Genomic DNA, 12,612 nt, shown 5'->3' with positions numbered 1-12,612 from the left:
AAGTCATTCATTCTGAAGGCACTTAAGTGGTAACATTCCCAGTTGTTAACACATTTAAGTAAAGTCAGGCTTTACAGATGTTTTCCCCTTAAATAAACAATAAGGAGTGCACTGTCAGTAGACACTGGATATGAGTGGTACTTAAATGCCTATTTGCAGTACAACTGTGGTCTCCACAAAGCTTAACTTTGCCATTAAACTTTATTGCTGGTGTTATTAGTATAGCTCACCAGGCATCAGAATAAATTGCTTGATAATATGCTCAAGTTTTTCCTTCATTTTTATTTTTCCCTATAGTATGTGGTACATTTCTAACTTTGAAGTCAGTTAGTATTATGTGTGGGATCAGTTGCAATAATAATAGTAATAATAATGCAATTATTACCAAATTTCAGTCCTTATTAGAAATTGGGTAAAATTGGGATACTCTTAGGTGGTATGTGGCTGAAGAATTAACAAATCATGACCAAAGTGAATCAGTGCTTCTGACCAGATTCTCACTGGAAGATGTATGTAAGGGATAGGGACAGGCCAGGGAGGCAAATTATCATTAACAGAGAATCCTCAATGCACAGAACTAGAACAAGCTAGACTAGAGTACTGTGGTTTACAAAAACTTTATATATAATGTTCACCTTTTATACCTAGGAAATAATGTATTTGCCCCCAGTGTCTAGATAGAGTAGGCCTAGATGGCTGCCGGCCTGGCTCTGGTGGAAGGGATGATAGGGACATTTGAAGAGAGAAGTTCTTTAAGTGAGTCTGCCTGAAGTCCACTTAACAATTTTTTTTTCATGGAAGGAAAAGAGAAGAATGAATGAAATGGTCAAGCCTCCTCCCTTTTGAGACTGTGCCTTGACCTTTGGCATGGTAACTTTAAAGAAGAGATGGGAGAGAGAGAGCCACTTAATACACAGTGAGGAATACTGCTCCAGTGTAAACATATCTCTTTTGGACTATCGGAATCATCACCTCAAAAAGAAACTTAAGTACCCACTGGCAATCACTTCTCATTCTCTCCCCCACCCCAACTCCCCAAAACTGTTTATTAATCTGCTTTCTGTTTCAGTGGATTTGCCTGTTCTAGACATTTCATATAAATGGAATCATATGCTATGTGGTCTTTCTTTCGCTTATCATGTTTTCATTGTCGTTCATGTTGTAGCATATGTCACTACTTCATTCTTTTTTTTAATTAGTGAGTACTATTCTGTTATATGGATATATACCACATTTTGTGTATCCAGTTGTCACTTGATAGACATTTAAGTTGTTTCTGCTTTTTGGCAATTATGAATAATACTTCTGTAAACATTTATGTATAAGTTGTGGTATGGACATGTGTTTTCATTCCTCTTAGGTATGTAGCTGGAAGTGGAATTGCTGGGTCTTTTGGTAAATCTATGTTGAACATTTTGAGGAACTGCCAAACTGTTTTCGTGAGTGGCTACACCAGTTTACATTCCTTCTAACAATGGATGAGGGTTCCAGTTTCTCCACATTCTCACCAGCATTTGTTTTTCTCTTTCTTGTTGCTTACAGCCATGCTATAGGGTGTGAAGTGGTATCTTACTGTGGTTTTGATTTGCATTTTCATAATGACTAATGATGCTGAGCATATCTTTTTTGTGCTTTTTGGTCATTTGTATATCTTCTTTGGAGAGATGTGTATTCATATCCTTTGTCAGTTTTTAAAATTAGGTTGTCTTTTTATTGTTGAGTTGCTAGTGTTCTTTATATATTCAGGATATATAAAGTCTGGATATATAAAATCTTAGCATCAGAACTTTTTTTGTTTAATTTGCAGAAAAATCATTTAGAAAAGTACATTGTTGCAGCTTGGATTTTTCAGAAGCAGATGCTGAGACAAAATTTGGAGTGCAAGGTGTTTATTAGAGATCGAACCTCAACCAACCTGGCAGTGACCTCTGGAGCAAATAGTGCCTGTCAGGCTTCTCCTGCATCAGGCTGAAATGGCTGGGCCTTTGTTTCCCTGCTTGGTTCAGTCAGCTCCTGAGGGTCAACCTGGGAAAGGCATGACCTTGAGTGAGGCAGTGCTTTGCATCTGAGGCTGACTCTTAAGTGGTGAACAGCTTGGGGCTGTTTGCTGAGTGTACTCCCTGCTACTGAGCAGCAAGTTCCCCTTGAAGGGGCATGGTGGGGGCAGAGAGCGGGTCATCTTAGTGTCTACAACATGCATATTATATTTTAAAATTCAGGTTGAACTTTGAGTTCACAAAGTTGAGCACAGATGCTTGTAAGAGTAGTTACGGAATGAGAAAATTTGGTTCACGCTTTGCAAATATGTTATTACTGTTATTTCATGGTATTGTCTACTTTTAAATCTTATGAAGATAGTTTCTGCTTGGTCAATTTGGCCTGGAGGTATGTACATTCATAACATTAGCTATATTTTATTGTTCATGTTTACCATAGAGTCTCTCTTTTTTTTTTTTTTTTTTTTTTATTTTATTTATTTATTTATGGCTGTGTTGGGTCTTCGTTTCTGTGCGAGGGCTTTCTCTAGTTGTGGCAAGTGGGGGCCACTCTTCATCGCGGTGCGCGGGCCTCTCACTGTCGCAGCCTCTCTTGTTGCGGAGCACAGGCTCCAGACGCGCAGGCTCAGTAATTGTGGCTCACGGGCCCAGCTGCTCCGCGGCATGTGGGATCTTCCCAGACCAGGGCTCGAACCCGTGTCCCCTGCATTGGCAGGCAGATTCTTAACCACTGGGCCACCAGGGAAGCCCTACCATAGAGTCTCTTAAGTAGCTAATGACATTTTAATTTGACCCCTATAAAAGATACTATTTGTTTGATATACTCTGTTTTTCTAAAATTTTGAGCATATCTCCTTTTTGAGAATTATTTTGTCCTCTGCCATAGCTCTGCTATTTCTGTTCTGTATTATGAAAACTTCATAAAAGGCTACTTAAATTATTTTTTCTTTTGTGAGGCTTCAAAATTGAGGGTTATCTAAAGAATTGTCTTAGCCATGTTTAATTTCTTAGATTCAGTTTTAGCATTGTCTTGCAGATATTCTAAGGTTTTCACTCTAGCCTTGTTGAGTTTCTGTCTTTTTGCAAACCAGAAAGCAATATGAAACCTAACCAGATGACTACCAAGCTCGGAACCTGTTAAAAAGACACAGTAGTACAATATTAGTTTCTTCTAAAATCTTTGTATTTGATATTCCTTAACTTTTGACTCTTCCTTTTAGATGCTTGATTTGCCAAAGTACTGTGAGGAATGATGGGGAGTAATTTTTTTTTTAATAGTTGTGTAACAAACTTGATGAGTAGTTTGTTTCAGCTTGTTTCCAGTTTAAGGATTACATTTTTTATTGATTTATTAAATTCTTTTATTATAGTACAGTTGATTTACAATATTGTGTTAGTTTCAGGTGTGCAGCAAAATGATTCAGTTATATATATATATATATATATATATTTTCAGATTATTTTCCATTAAAGGTTATTACAAGATATTGAATATAGTTTCCTATGCTATACAGTAAATCCTTGTCACTTATTTATTTTATGTAGTTTGTATTTGTTAATCCCATACTCCTAAATTATCCTTCCCCCCCTCCATTTCCCTTTTGGTAACTATAAATTTGTTTTCTATGTCTGTTTCTGTTTTGTATATCGATTCATTTGTTTTATTTTTTGATTCCACATATACGTGGTACCATATAATATTTCTTTCTCTGTCTAACTTGCTTCACTAAGTATAATATTCTGTAGGTCTATCCATGTTGCTGCAAATGGCAATATTTCATTCTTTTTTATGGCTGAGGAGTATTCTATTATGATGGGGAGTAATTTTTATCAATCTTAATTTTGAATAGCAAACCAAATAGGCTGAGACAATTTTGGTGGACAGCTTTTGTCTGTATATATGTAATCAACTTCCTCCAACTTGCCTAAACTCCAAATTGTAATACTCCCTGATGACATAAATTAGTACACAAGAGTGAAAACCTTTTGTAGGATAAAGAAACTGGAATTATTTTCCTAGTTGAAGTTGAGTAGTTTGACTCTATCAGCCAATTGTGGCAGTGACTTAATAAGATAATGGATGTGAAAGGACTTGGTGACTTTATAAGATGTGCATTTAGGAGATAGTTGGAATAGTGTTCTTTTTTGGACACAACTTTAATCTGAATGAAGGTAGGACTCACATACTTGAACTTTTCCAGACATACATTTTAATAAGATTAGACAAAATTATAAACAAATTATATTAAAAATTAATTTAAGTTCCATTATAATTATGTTCAATATAGTCTTGGAAACCCAAGTCAACTCAAGAAGTACTTATTATGGGGCTTAATTGTTTATTCTAAGAATTCACCCAAATGATGCACATTGAAAGTTTCTCATTCCTATAAGCTGAATGATGAGAATATCCTTTTTGGCGTTTGAGCACATAATAATTGGAACTAAATTATTTCTAATGTTATGTGGATTACTAATATTTATAAAGGAATTTATAGTTTGTAAAATGTTTTTGTCTACATTTTTTCGTATAATCTTCATAATCACCCTGTAAAGGGAAGTGCTCTTATTTTCTTTGTTATTCCCATTACCTAGGTTAGAGAAGTTGTGACTTTCTCAAGATCACTCAGCCACTAGGTGGTGGAATTGAGGCTAAAAACCTGAATTTCTCATCCCAAACCTAAAACATCACTTTGCTTGAGAAACTAAGGAATTACTTTAGGTGTGTTTGGATTGGAACAAGATATTCCTACTCTGAGCTAAACCTTGACCCACATATAGATTACATTCTCTGTAGAAGCCACCATTTTCTATGCACTAAGAGCCCATATTACCCTGGGCCTTGTCTTCCATGTCTTCTTCAGCCTGATGCCCTTATTCTTCTTTAGCCTCTTCCCCAGTGTCCATATGTCTGTACACAAACACACACACACACACACACTATCACACACCCTCTCTCTCCAAAACATACATTTTTCACACTATTGACTCAGAACTATAAACTGTCCAGGATTGTTATGAACTAACCTTTGCTGATGAGGAACTTCTGAGTAACATGCATATTTTAACTGTAATTTGGGTAGATGTTTTGGTTCTTCTTAAATCTCTGGTTCCGGTTCAATTACTGTGTTTTTGATTGCAAGTAAGCTTTCATGAGCTGGATTTCAGAGCCTGACTTAGCGTAGATTCTTTGGGGGACCAAACCAGCTCCAGGGGTTCCAGGGACTTAACCCAATTTTACTTGTCCTGTGATATTGTCCTGTGATGTGTTTTGTACTTTCATCATTGCATTCAGAATGTGAGGTGGAAAGGCCTTCTGTTGCAAAATAATCTATATCTAGGTCCTATTTAATACCTGCCTAAAAACAAACAGATGTAGGAAACTAAGGCTTCTGTGTATCTTTGTGTACATTTTATAAGTGCTCATGCCATATTTTGAGCAAATAGGGCAAATAAGAAATATTCTACTGTTTCATGTTTTGAAATGCTCACTGGATAAAGATTACACATGACAAGTTATTTATAGCTTTATTTATACATGGTAGATTCTCTGTTGGAACCATAGAAAGGAAGAAGATATGATAATTGCTTTGTGTAGTTCGCAGAATGAAATCGCAAACTGAGATGTTTTGAATCTAGTTTATATTGTAACCATTTCTAGGAAACCATATTTAAACAGCAGTGGTTATCATGAAGTATACAGCATGTCAACTGTGTCGCAGTTCACATCAGTAAAAACCTTCCACCACTTTATTCCCTATAACCTAACCTCCATCAGATAATACTAAATAAACTATGTCGAGTGCACGTATTAATACATATATATCAAATGTATCAAATAGCTTGCTGGCTGCATTTGCAGTAGTGTTTATCTATGGTCATGCATGTTATAACTCTGAATTTTTATGAGGAAAACTAAATTGAGAATTTATAATGTTCCTGATTTAGTTTCACCAGCTGTGCCACAGCCAAGGAGAATAACTCAAGAAGATAAAAATCTAACAGTGAATAAGAAGGCGATAGGCAATTTGCTTCATGCTTACCTGCTTTGTATCTGCTGCTATAAAGTTTAGGGTCAAAGGTAGTAGTTAATAGTCTCCTAACTTATATATCATCACTTCAGTGAATTGCAACGTGTGTTTTTGGGTTGTCTTGTATAAAATAAGCATAATGATTTTTAATTGATATTTGATCTTGGGAGTCTTGAAAATGATTTTTTAAAATGTGAATTGTATTTTTTCCCTATATCTCTTACTCATTTATTTGTGAATTTGACAAATATTCATTGAGCTCCACAATGTATCAGACATTGTGCTAGGGACAGTCATGATACCTGTCCTCATGAAGATCAAAGTCTTAAAGGGGGAATGTGTTATTAAACATTGTAGAGCAGTTAGAGCTTTTTTTCAAGTTTTATTGAGATATAATTGACATATAACATTATGTGCATTTAAGACATATAATGTGATGATTTGATTTATGTATGTTTTTCGAAATGATTACCACAATAAGGTTAGTTAACACATCACCTCACATAGTTACTTTTTTTGTTTTGTTTTGTGGTGAGAACTTTTAAGACCTACTCTCTTAGCAACTTTCAAGTATACAGCACAGTATTGTTAACTTTAGTCACCATGCTGTACATTAGATCCCCAGAATTTTAAAATATGAATCTTGAAAATGACTCTAGCATCAAAACTATTTTATAATTTCACCTTCAGTGAAACATCACAATGAAATAATAATATAAATTGTTCTGTTTAGAAATTAGACAATTTGAGGCCAGTGAAAAATAACCTAACAGTTTACATTTAGAAGAAAACTCAATTGGCAGAGGGATAGAGTAAAAAAATGCAAGAAGTCTCCTATAGATAGTTAATTTGGTTTTGGAATTGTTAGCAAAAAGCACTGTATGGAATCTCTATCATTATGAACATTTCTATTTCATTTCTGCTACACGATGGTAGATAATAAGGAGTTGCCGGTGAAACTTGTACACAAACTTGTGGGACTTGACAGATAAAACGAATTCCTGAATGTAAATAGATAACCCTTACAAATATTGCTTTTTTTATAACAGTGTTGTAATGATCAGTCTGGGTCTCATATATTTTATTTGTGGCAATTTGGTAGTTTCATTTGGTCATGAGAGAGTAAGCCCCACCCGGGCTGTGACCATGTTTTACTCACCATTGCACCCTGGTGTCTTGCACATTGCCCACCCTATAGACAACAAATACATGTCTTGAAGGAATATAGACATATTTCATCCATGTAGAATTTACAGAGTTTTGAGTTACCTTATTCAAAGAAGAAAAACAACAACTACTTCCATGCTAAGTGAAAATGCTTTCCCAGTCAAAAATAGTCTCATATTTTAGTTATCCCTAGGTTAGGAAACCTCACATTATTGAGAAGCAGTAATACCACTAGTAATAGCAATGATCAGCTGTACACACCTTCTGTAATATTACTTCTCAACCACTATTATATGAGCTACACTTTATAAATGAGGAATCTGAAGATTTTTGGATATTAAGTGACTTGTCCCTGGCCACAGAGCTGTTATTAAGTAGTGAAGCTAGGATACATTTACAACATTTAAAAAATATAAACCAACATGTGTTGGACACTTAATTACGCATCAGGCACTATACTAAATGTTCTACATTTAACCTCATTATAACACCATGAGGGAAACATGATTATCATTTACATTTTACATATGTGGAAAGTGAGGCTTAGAGAAGTTAAATAATTTGTCAAGGACACATGGCTAGTTAGTAGTAGAGCCAGAGGGCCCTTCCTCTTATACTACCCCACCTACAGTTAGAATTGAGATAAGGGCAGCATTGATTTATGACCCTGGGAATGTTCATAGTTTAAAAATATTATTTTAAGTATTATTATTATTATTTTAAAGCATTTCCTGCCGTACTCTGTTAATTATAAAAATGCCTCAGTTTTTAAAGATAATTGTACAATATACCTCTGAGTGGAAACTGAAGTTTGCTTTTTGGGTAGTAAGTAAATCAGTCAGAAGAATATTCAATCTTGTTTATCGCAGTTTTTATGTAATTTCCTTAAAGTATGGACTGACTGTTTTAATTTCATTTAATTTTTTTCCATTGTATATGTTGCATTTTTTTCTTTTAAACTTTAGGAATAGTGTTTTGTTTTTTTTTTTCCCTGTTTGTGGGCACCCTGGGAGAAACTATTTATAGTTTAAAAGCCTTCCTTTTGGCCAAAGCAGAGCAGCATTAGATTTCAATAAATCGTAACTTTATATTACGATTGTTTACTGGAGTGCCATTTATAGAGTATGGCTTCCAGACATAGAATTTGACATAGTTTTTTTTTAAAAGGGCTAATTTTTTCCCTTAAAGTTGTATTTTGAATTACACTAGAGGTAATTTATGGCTACCTTATGTATTTTTCTCCTTCTGCCTGTCTGCATGTCCCAGGAAAAAAATATTCTGACCTTGTACATGACATGCTGACAGTTTATTTTAAAAGAAATGTCAAGTTTTAGAAACTACATGGAGATATTTTTTAAAACATTAGATGATAGGGAACTACACCTAAATAGTAAGTTTAGCTCAATTCAGTTTAGCAGCATTAGGTGTCTGTGTGTATAAGGTGTTGTGTTTGGTGTTATGAGAGACATCAAGATGACAAAAAGTTGATACCTTTATCCTGGGGCTTATAATCTGTTAGGTGACCCAGACAAATACATAAATAACTATAATGCAAGGCAGGCTATGATAAGTACTACGGTATAGGCATCAACAAAGTGCAGGGGGAAATCAGGATAGAGAGATTAATTCCAATTGGGAGGATCTAGGACGTTCTCATGGAGTAGGTAGGATTGAGTAGAGCTTAATTTATTGCTTTCATTCATTCTAGACTGTCTTCTGAAGATTGATGTCTATTTCCTTGAGCTCTTTAATTTTGTTGCCAATTTGGATAAGCATGGCACACATCCAGCAGGGAGGTCCAGATGAAAAAGAAAAGACAACAGCCCTCAAAGGTACATACTTAATTTGCTTTTTCAGGATATTTTCATTGTGCCTAATGAAGGTATAGGAATATTTAGGCGACCTTACATTCATTTCAATTCTAAAATAAGAATATCAGTACTTAATCTATTTGTAATTATTTGTATCCCATGACTACCTCAGTGTCTGAGATATAGTATGTACTCAGTAAATAAATCATAAAATCATGTGATTTTACAGATGTAAGAATTCTTAATGCTTTTCTTATTCCGGGTCATGTATTTAACGGTAAAACTAACACTAGTGGTCTCTTGAGTCAAGACTAGTGCCCTTACCATATTTTTGTTGTTTGAAATGTCATACTAGGTTAGGATAATGATCCTGTATTCTGTCTTTGTGGCATTAGCTCTAGGGATATTTTATGAGATTAAGAAAAGTGCAGGAAAAGCAGGTTGTGGTGGTGATGGTGGAAAGCAAGTGTTAAGTTTTCGATATATTAAATATTAAACTGAGATGCCACTTAAACATCAAGCTGGAGAAGTTGAGTGTAGAGTTTGGGAGGGCATTTGGGTTGGAGATAAAAGTTTTAGGAATCATTAGCATAGAGGTAATATTTAAAGTTATGGTCCTAATTGAGATCACCAGGGATGTCACTGTAGCCAGAAAGAGAAAAGGTCTGAAGATTGAACCGTGGGGCATCTCGATCTTAGGGTCAGGAAAATGAGGAAGAACTAGCAAAAGAGGCTTAAAGTGAATTTCTAGTAAGATAGGCTGAGAACGAGGAGCAAGAGAGAGATCCTGAACACATAGTGAAGAAAATGAGAGTAATTAATTTAGTAATGATTATAAACCAGCTTAGATGAGGACTGAGAATTTACTTTTGGATTTGACAGTGTAGAGGTTATTGATGGTCTTCACAAAGAGCTTTTCAGTGAATTGACGGAAATGAAAGTCGTATTGGAGAACTTCAGTAGAGAATGGGAAGAGAGGAATTGGAGACAGTTATAGACAACGCTATAGATGGTTTTACTGCATGTATGTATGCTGCTGAGAATGACCTGCACACTCAGAATAATGGTTAATTTAGGAAGGAGGATAAGGAACGTGTGTGTTTCCATCTAAATAAACTTGCTGTGTTTCCACTTAGATAGCTTTTGTGCATCTTCAACCTTACTTGATAATGCAAAAATTTGATCTCTCAAGTTGTGGTTCCAATTTACACTTCCACAAGCAGTATGTAAGAGATCAGATGGATTTTTCTGGACTTTAGAGTTAGTACAGTGACATTAAAAGAATATGGATAGGGTCTAAATATAGAACTATCTGGATTCAAACTCACATTTTCCCACTCCCCATGAAACAAATTGCTTAACTTCTCTAAATCTTTTTCTTCATTGGTACAATAGGAATACAATGCTTAGCACACGTGAGCTTGTAATGACTAATGAGGGAGTCAAATTGAAAATATTAGAAGATAAAATGGCAAATGCATAGTGAAGTGTATTTTAGAACAGATTGACAAACTGAATAAAACTTTGTCCCTAAAACAGTCCTATTTATCAGTTTGTTTTTTTTTATGGATTATGGTTTTGATGTCATGTCTAAGAACTCTTTGCCTAGCCCTACTTTATGAAGATCTTATGTTTTCTTCTAAAAGGTTTATAGTTTAGATTTTACATTTAAACTAATGATGCATTTTGAGTTAATTTTTATATAAGGTATGAGACTTAGGTCAAGGTTTTTTTTTTGTTGTTGTTTGTTTTGCCTATTGATGTCCAATTGCACCAGCACTATTTGTGAAAAAGACTGTGTTTCTGCTATTGAATTACTTCTTCACCTTTGTCAAAAATAAATTGGACATATTTCAGTGGGCTTATTTTGGAGTTCTCTATTTTGTTCCATGTGTCTGTGTCTATCTCTTCTCTAATTCATACTCTCTTGATTACTGAACTAAATGGTAAGTCTTAAAATTGACTAGAATGATTCTTCCCACTTCATTCTTATTCAGAATTGTTTGGCTTTTCTAGGTCCTTTGCCTTTCCATGTAAATTTTAAGAGTAAAATTGTCTATAACCACAAAAAGATAATTTACTGAGATTTTGATAGGAATTGTGTTTAAACCTATAGACGAATGTGAGAATTGACATCTTTACTATATTGAGGTTTCTAGTCCATGAACATGGAATGTCTGTCATTTATTTAGATATTTGAGTTCCTTCATTGACTCTTTGTAATTTTGTAAGTAAGTCTTACACATTTGTTACTAGATTTATACTTATTATATATATATATATATATATTTTTTTTTTGGCTGTGTTGGATCTTCATTGCTGCTTGCAGTCTTTCTCTAGTTGCGGCGAGTGGGGGCTACTCTTCGTTGCAGTGTGTGGGCTTCTCCTTGCAGTGGCTTCTCTTGTTGTGGAGCACAGGCTCTAGGCGTGTGGGCTTCAGTAGTTGTGGTACCTGGGCTCAGTAGTTACGGCTCGCAGGCTCTAGAGCGCAGGCTCAGTAGTTGTGGCACACAGGCTTAGTTGCTCCGCGGCATGTGGGATCTTCCCAGACAAGGGCTCGAACCCGTGTCTCCTGCATTGGCAGGCGGATTCTTAACCACTGCGCCACCAGGGAAGTCCTTTATTATAATTTTTAGAGTGATTGTAAATGGTATTGTATTTTTAATTTCAATTGTCACATGTTTACTGATAGTTTATGGAAATACAATGAAGTTTTGTGTGTTGATATTATATTCTGTGACTTTGCTGAAGTCGCTTATTAGTTCTTGGAGTTTTTTTTGATAGATCCTTGGGGTCTTCTATGTAGACCATCATGTCATTTGCTAGTTGGAGAGTTTTATTTCTTCCCTTTCAGTCTTGCTTTTTTGCACTGGCTAAGACATCCAATGCTATGTTGAATAAGAATAAGGAGAATGGACATTCTTTCCTTGCTCACTAGGGGTAATAGTGAGTAGTGCCACTCCCATTTTCATCCCTTAATTTCTAGACCTGTGAATTCTGGCTGTGGGAGAAATAGCACTATATATTGGACACTGATTCAGAGTATATACAGCCTTCTAGAGAATCTTGTTCCAGCCCTGCAGGGTTCTGCCACCCAGCTGGCCCTGTAACTGAGTCTTCAAAAGGCAGTCCACCATTCTGTCAAACTAACTGCTTCAAGATGGTGGGGAGCATGCTAAGACCAGTGAGTTCCATGAGCATGGGCCCATTGCCACCCTTCTTTTGCTGTAGTGTGAGTTTCTTGATCAGAAACAATGTGGTGTGGAATACCATGATGGTGGATAAAGCCTTCTGTAAGTCCACGGATAGCAGATTTGGCTGAAGCATTGAGTTCAGGGACGGCCAGTCTATATCCAGGGCAAGTATCTATTCCAGTAAGAACAAAATGCTGCCCCTTTCATGATGGAGGTGATCCGGTGTAATTAATCTGCCACCAAGTAGCTGGCTGATCACCCCAGGGAATGGTGCCATGTTGGGGACTAAATGTTGGTCTCTGCTGCTGGCACATTGGACACTCAGCCATGGCTGTAGCCAAGTTGGCTTTGGTGAGTGGATGTTCATATTACTGAGCCCCCATATGACCTCCATCCTTGCCACCATGGCCAC

At 35.8% G+C, this 12,612-nt stretch overlaps 1 protein-coding gene across 3 annotated transcripts in view; it reads left to right on the top strand.

The window, feature by feature from the left end:
* Positions 1 to 12,612, top strand: part of FAM172A (family with sequence similarity 172 member A) — a 421,563-nt gene that overhangs the window by 24,259 nt on the left and 384,692 nt on the right. For 2 of the 3 annotated variants that reach the window (XM_036846745.1, XM_036846747.1), the window contains exon 2: positions 8,904 to 9,027. The exons of the other annotated variant lie outside the window; for it this stretch is intronic. In XM_036846745.1, coding sequence (XP_036702640.1) covers positions 8,922 to 9,027 — 106 coding nt within the window. In that variant the 5' untranslated portion in view covers positions 8,904 to 8,921. The remainder of the gene's footprint in view (positions 1 to 8,903; positions 9,028 to 12,612) is intronic. 3 annotated transcript variants of the gene reach the window in all.

This window comes from Balaenoptera musculus, chromosome 3 (genome assembly GCF_009873245.2).
Source record: "Balaenoptera musculus isolate JJ_BM4_2016_0621 chromosome 3, mBalMus1.pri.v3, whole genome shotgun sequence".
Lineage (NCBI taxonomy): Eukaryota > Metazoa > Chordata > Mammalia > Artiodactyla > Balaenopteridae > Balaenoptera > Balaenoptera musculus.
Note: the sequence above shows the minus strand (reverse complement) of the source record. Positions and strands in the feature narration are given on the sequence as shown.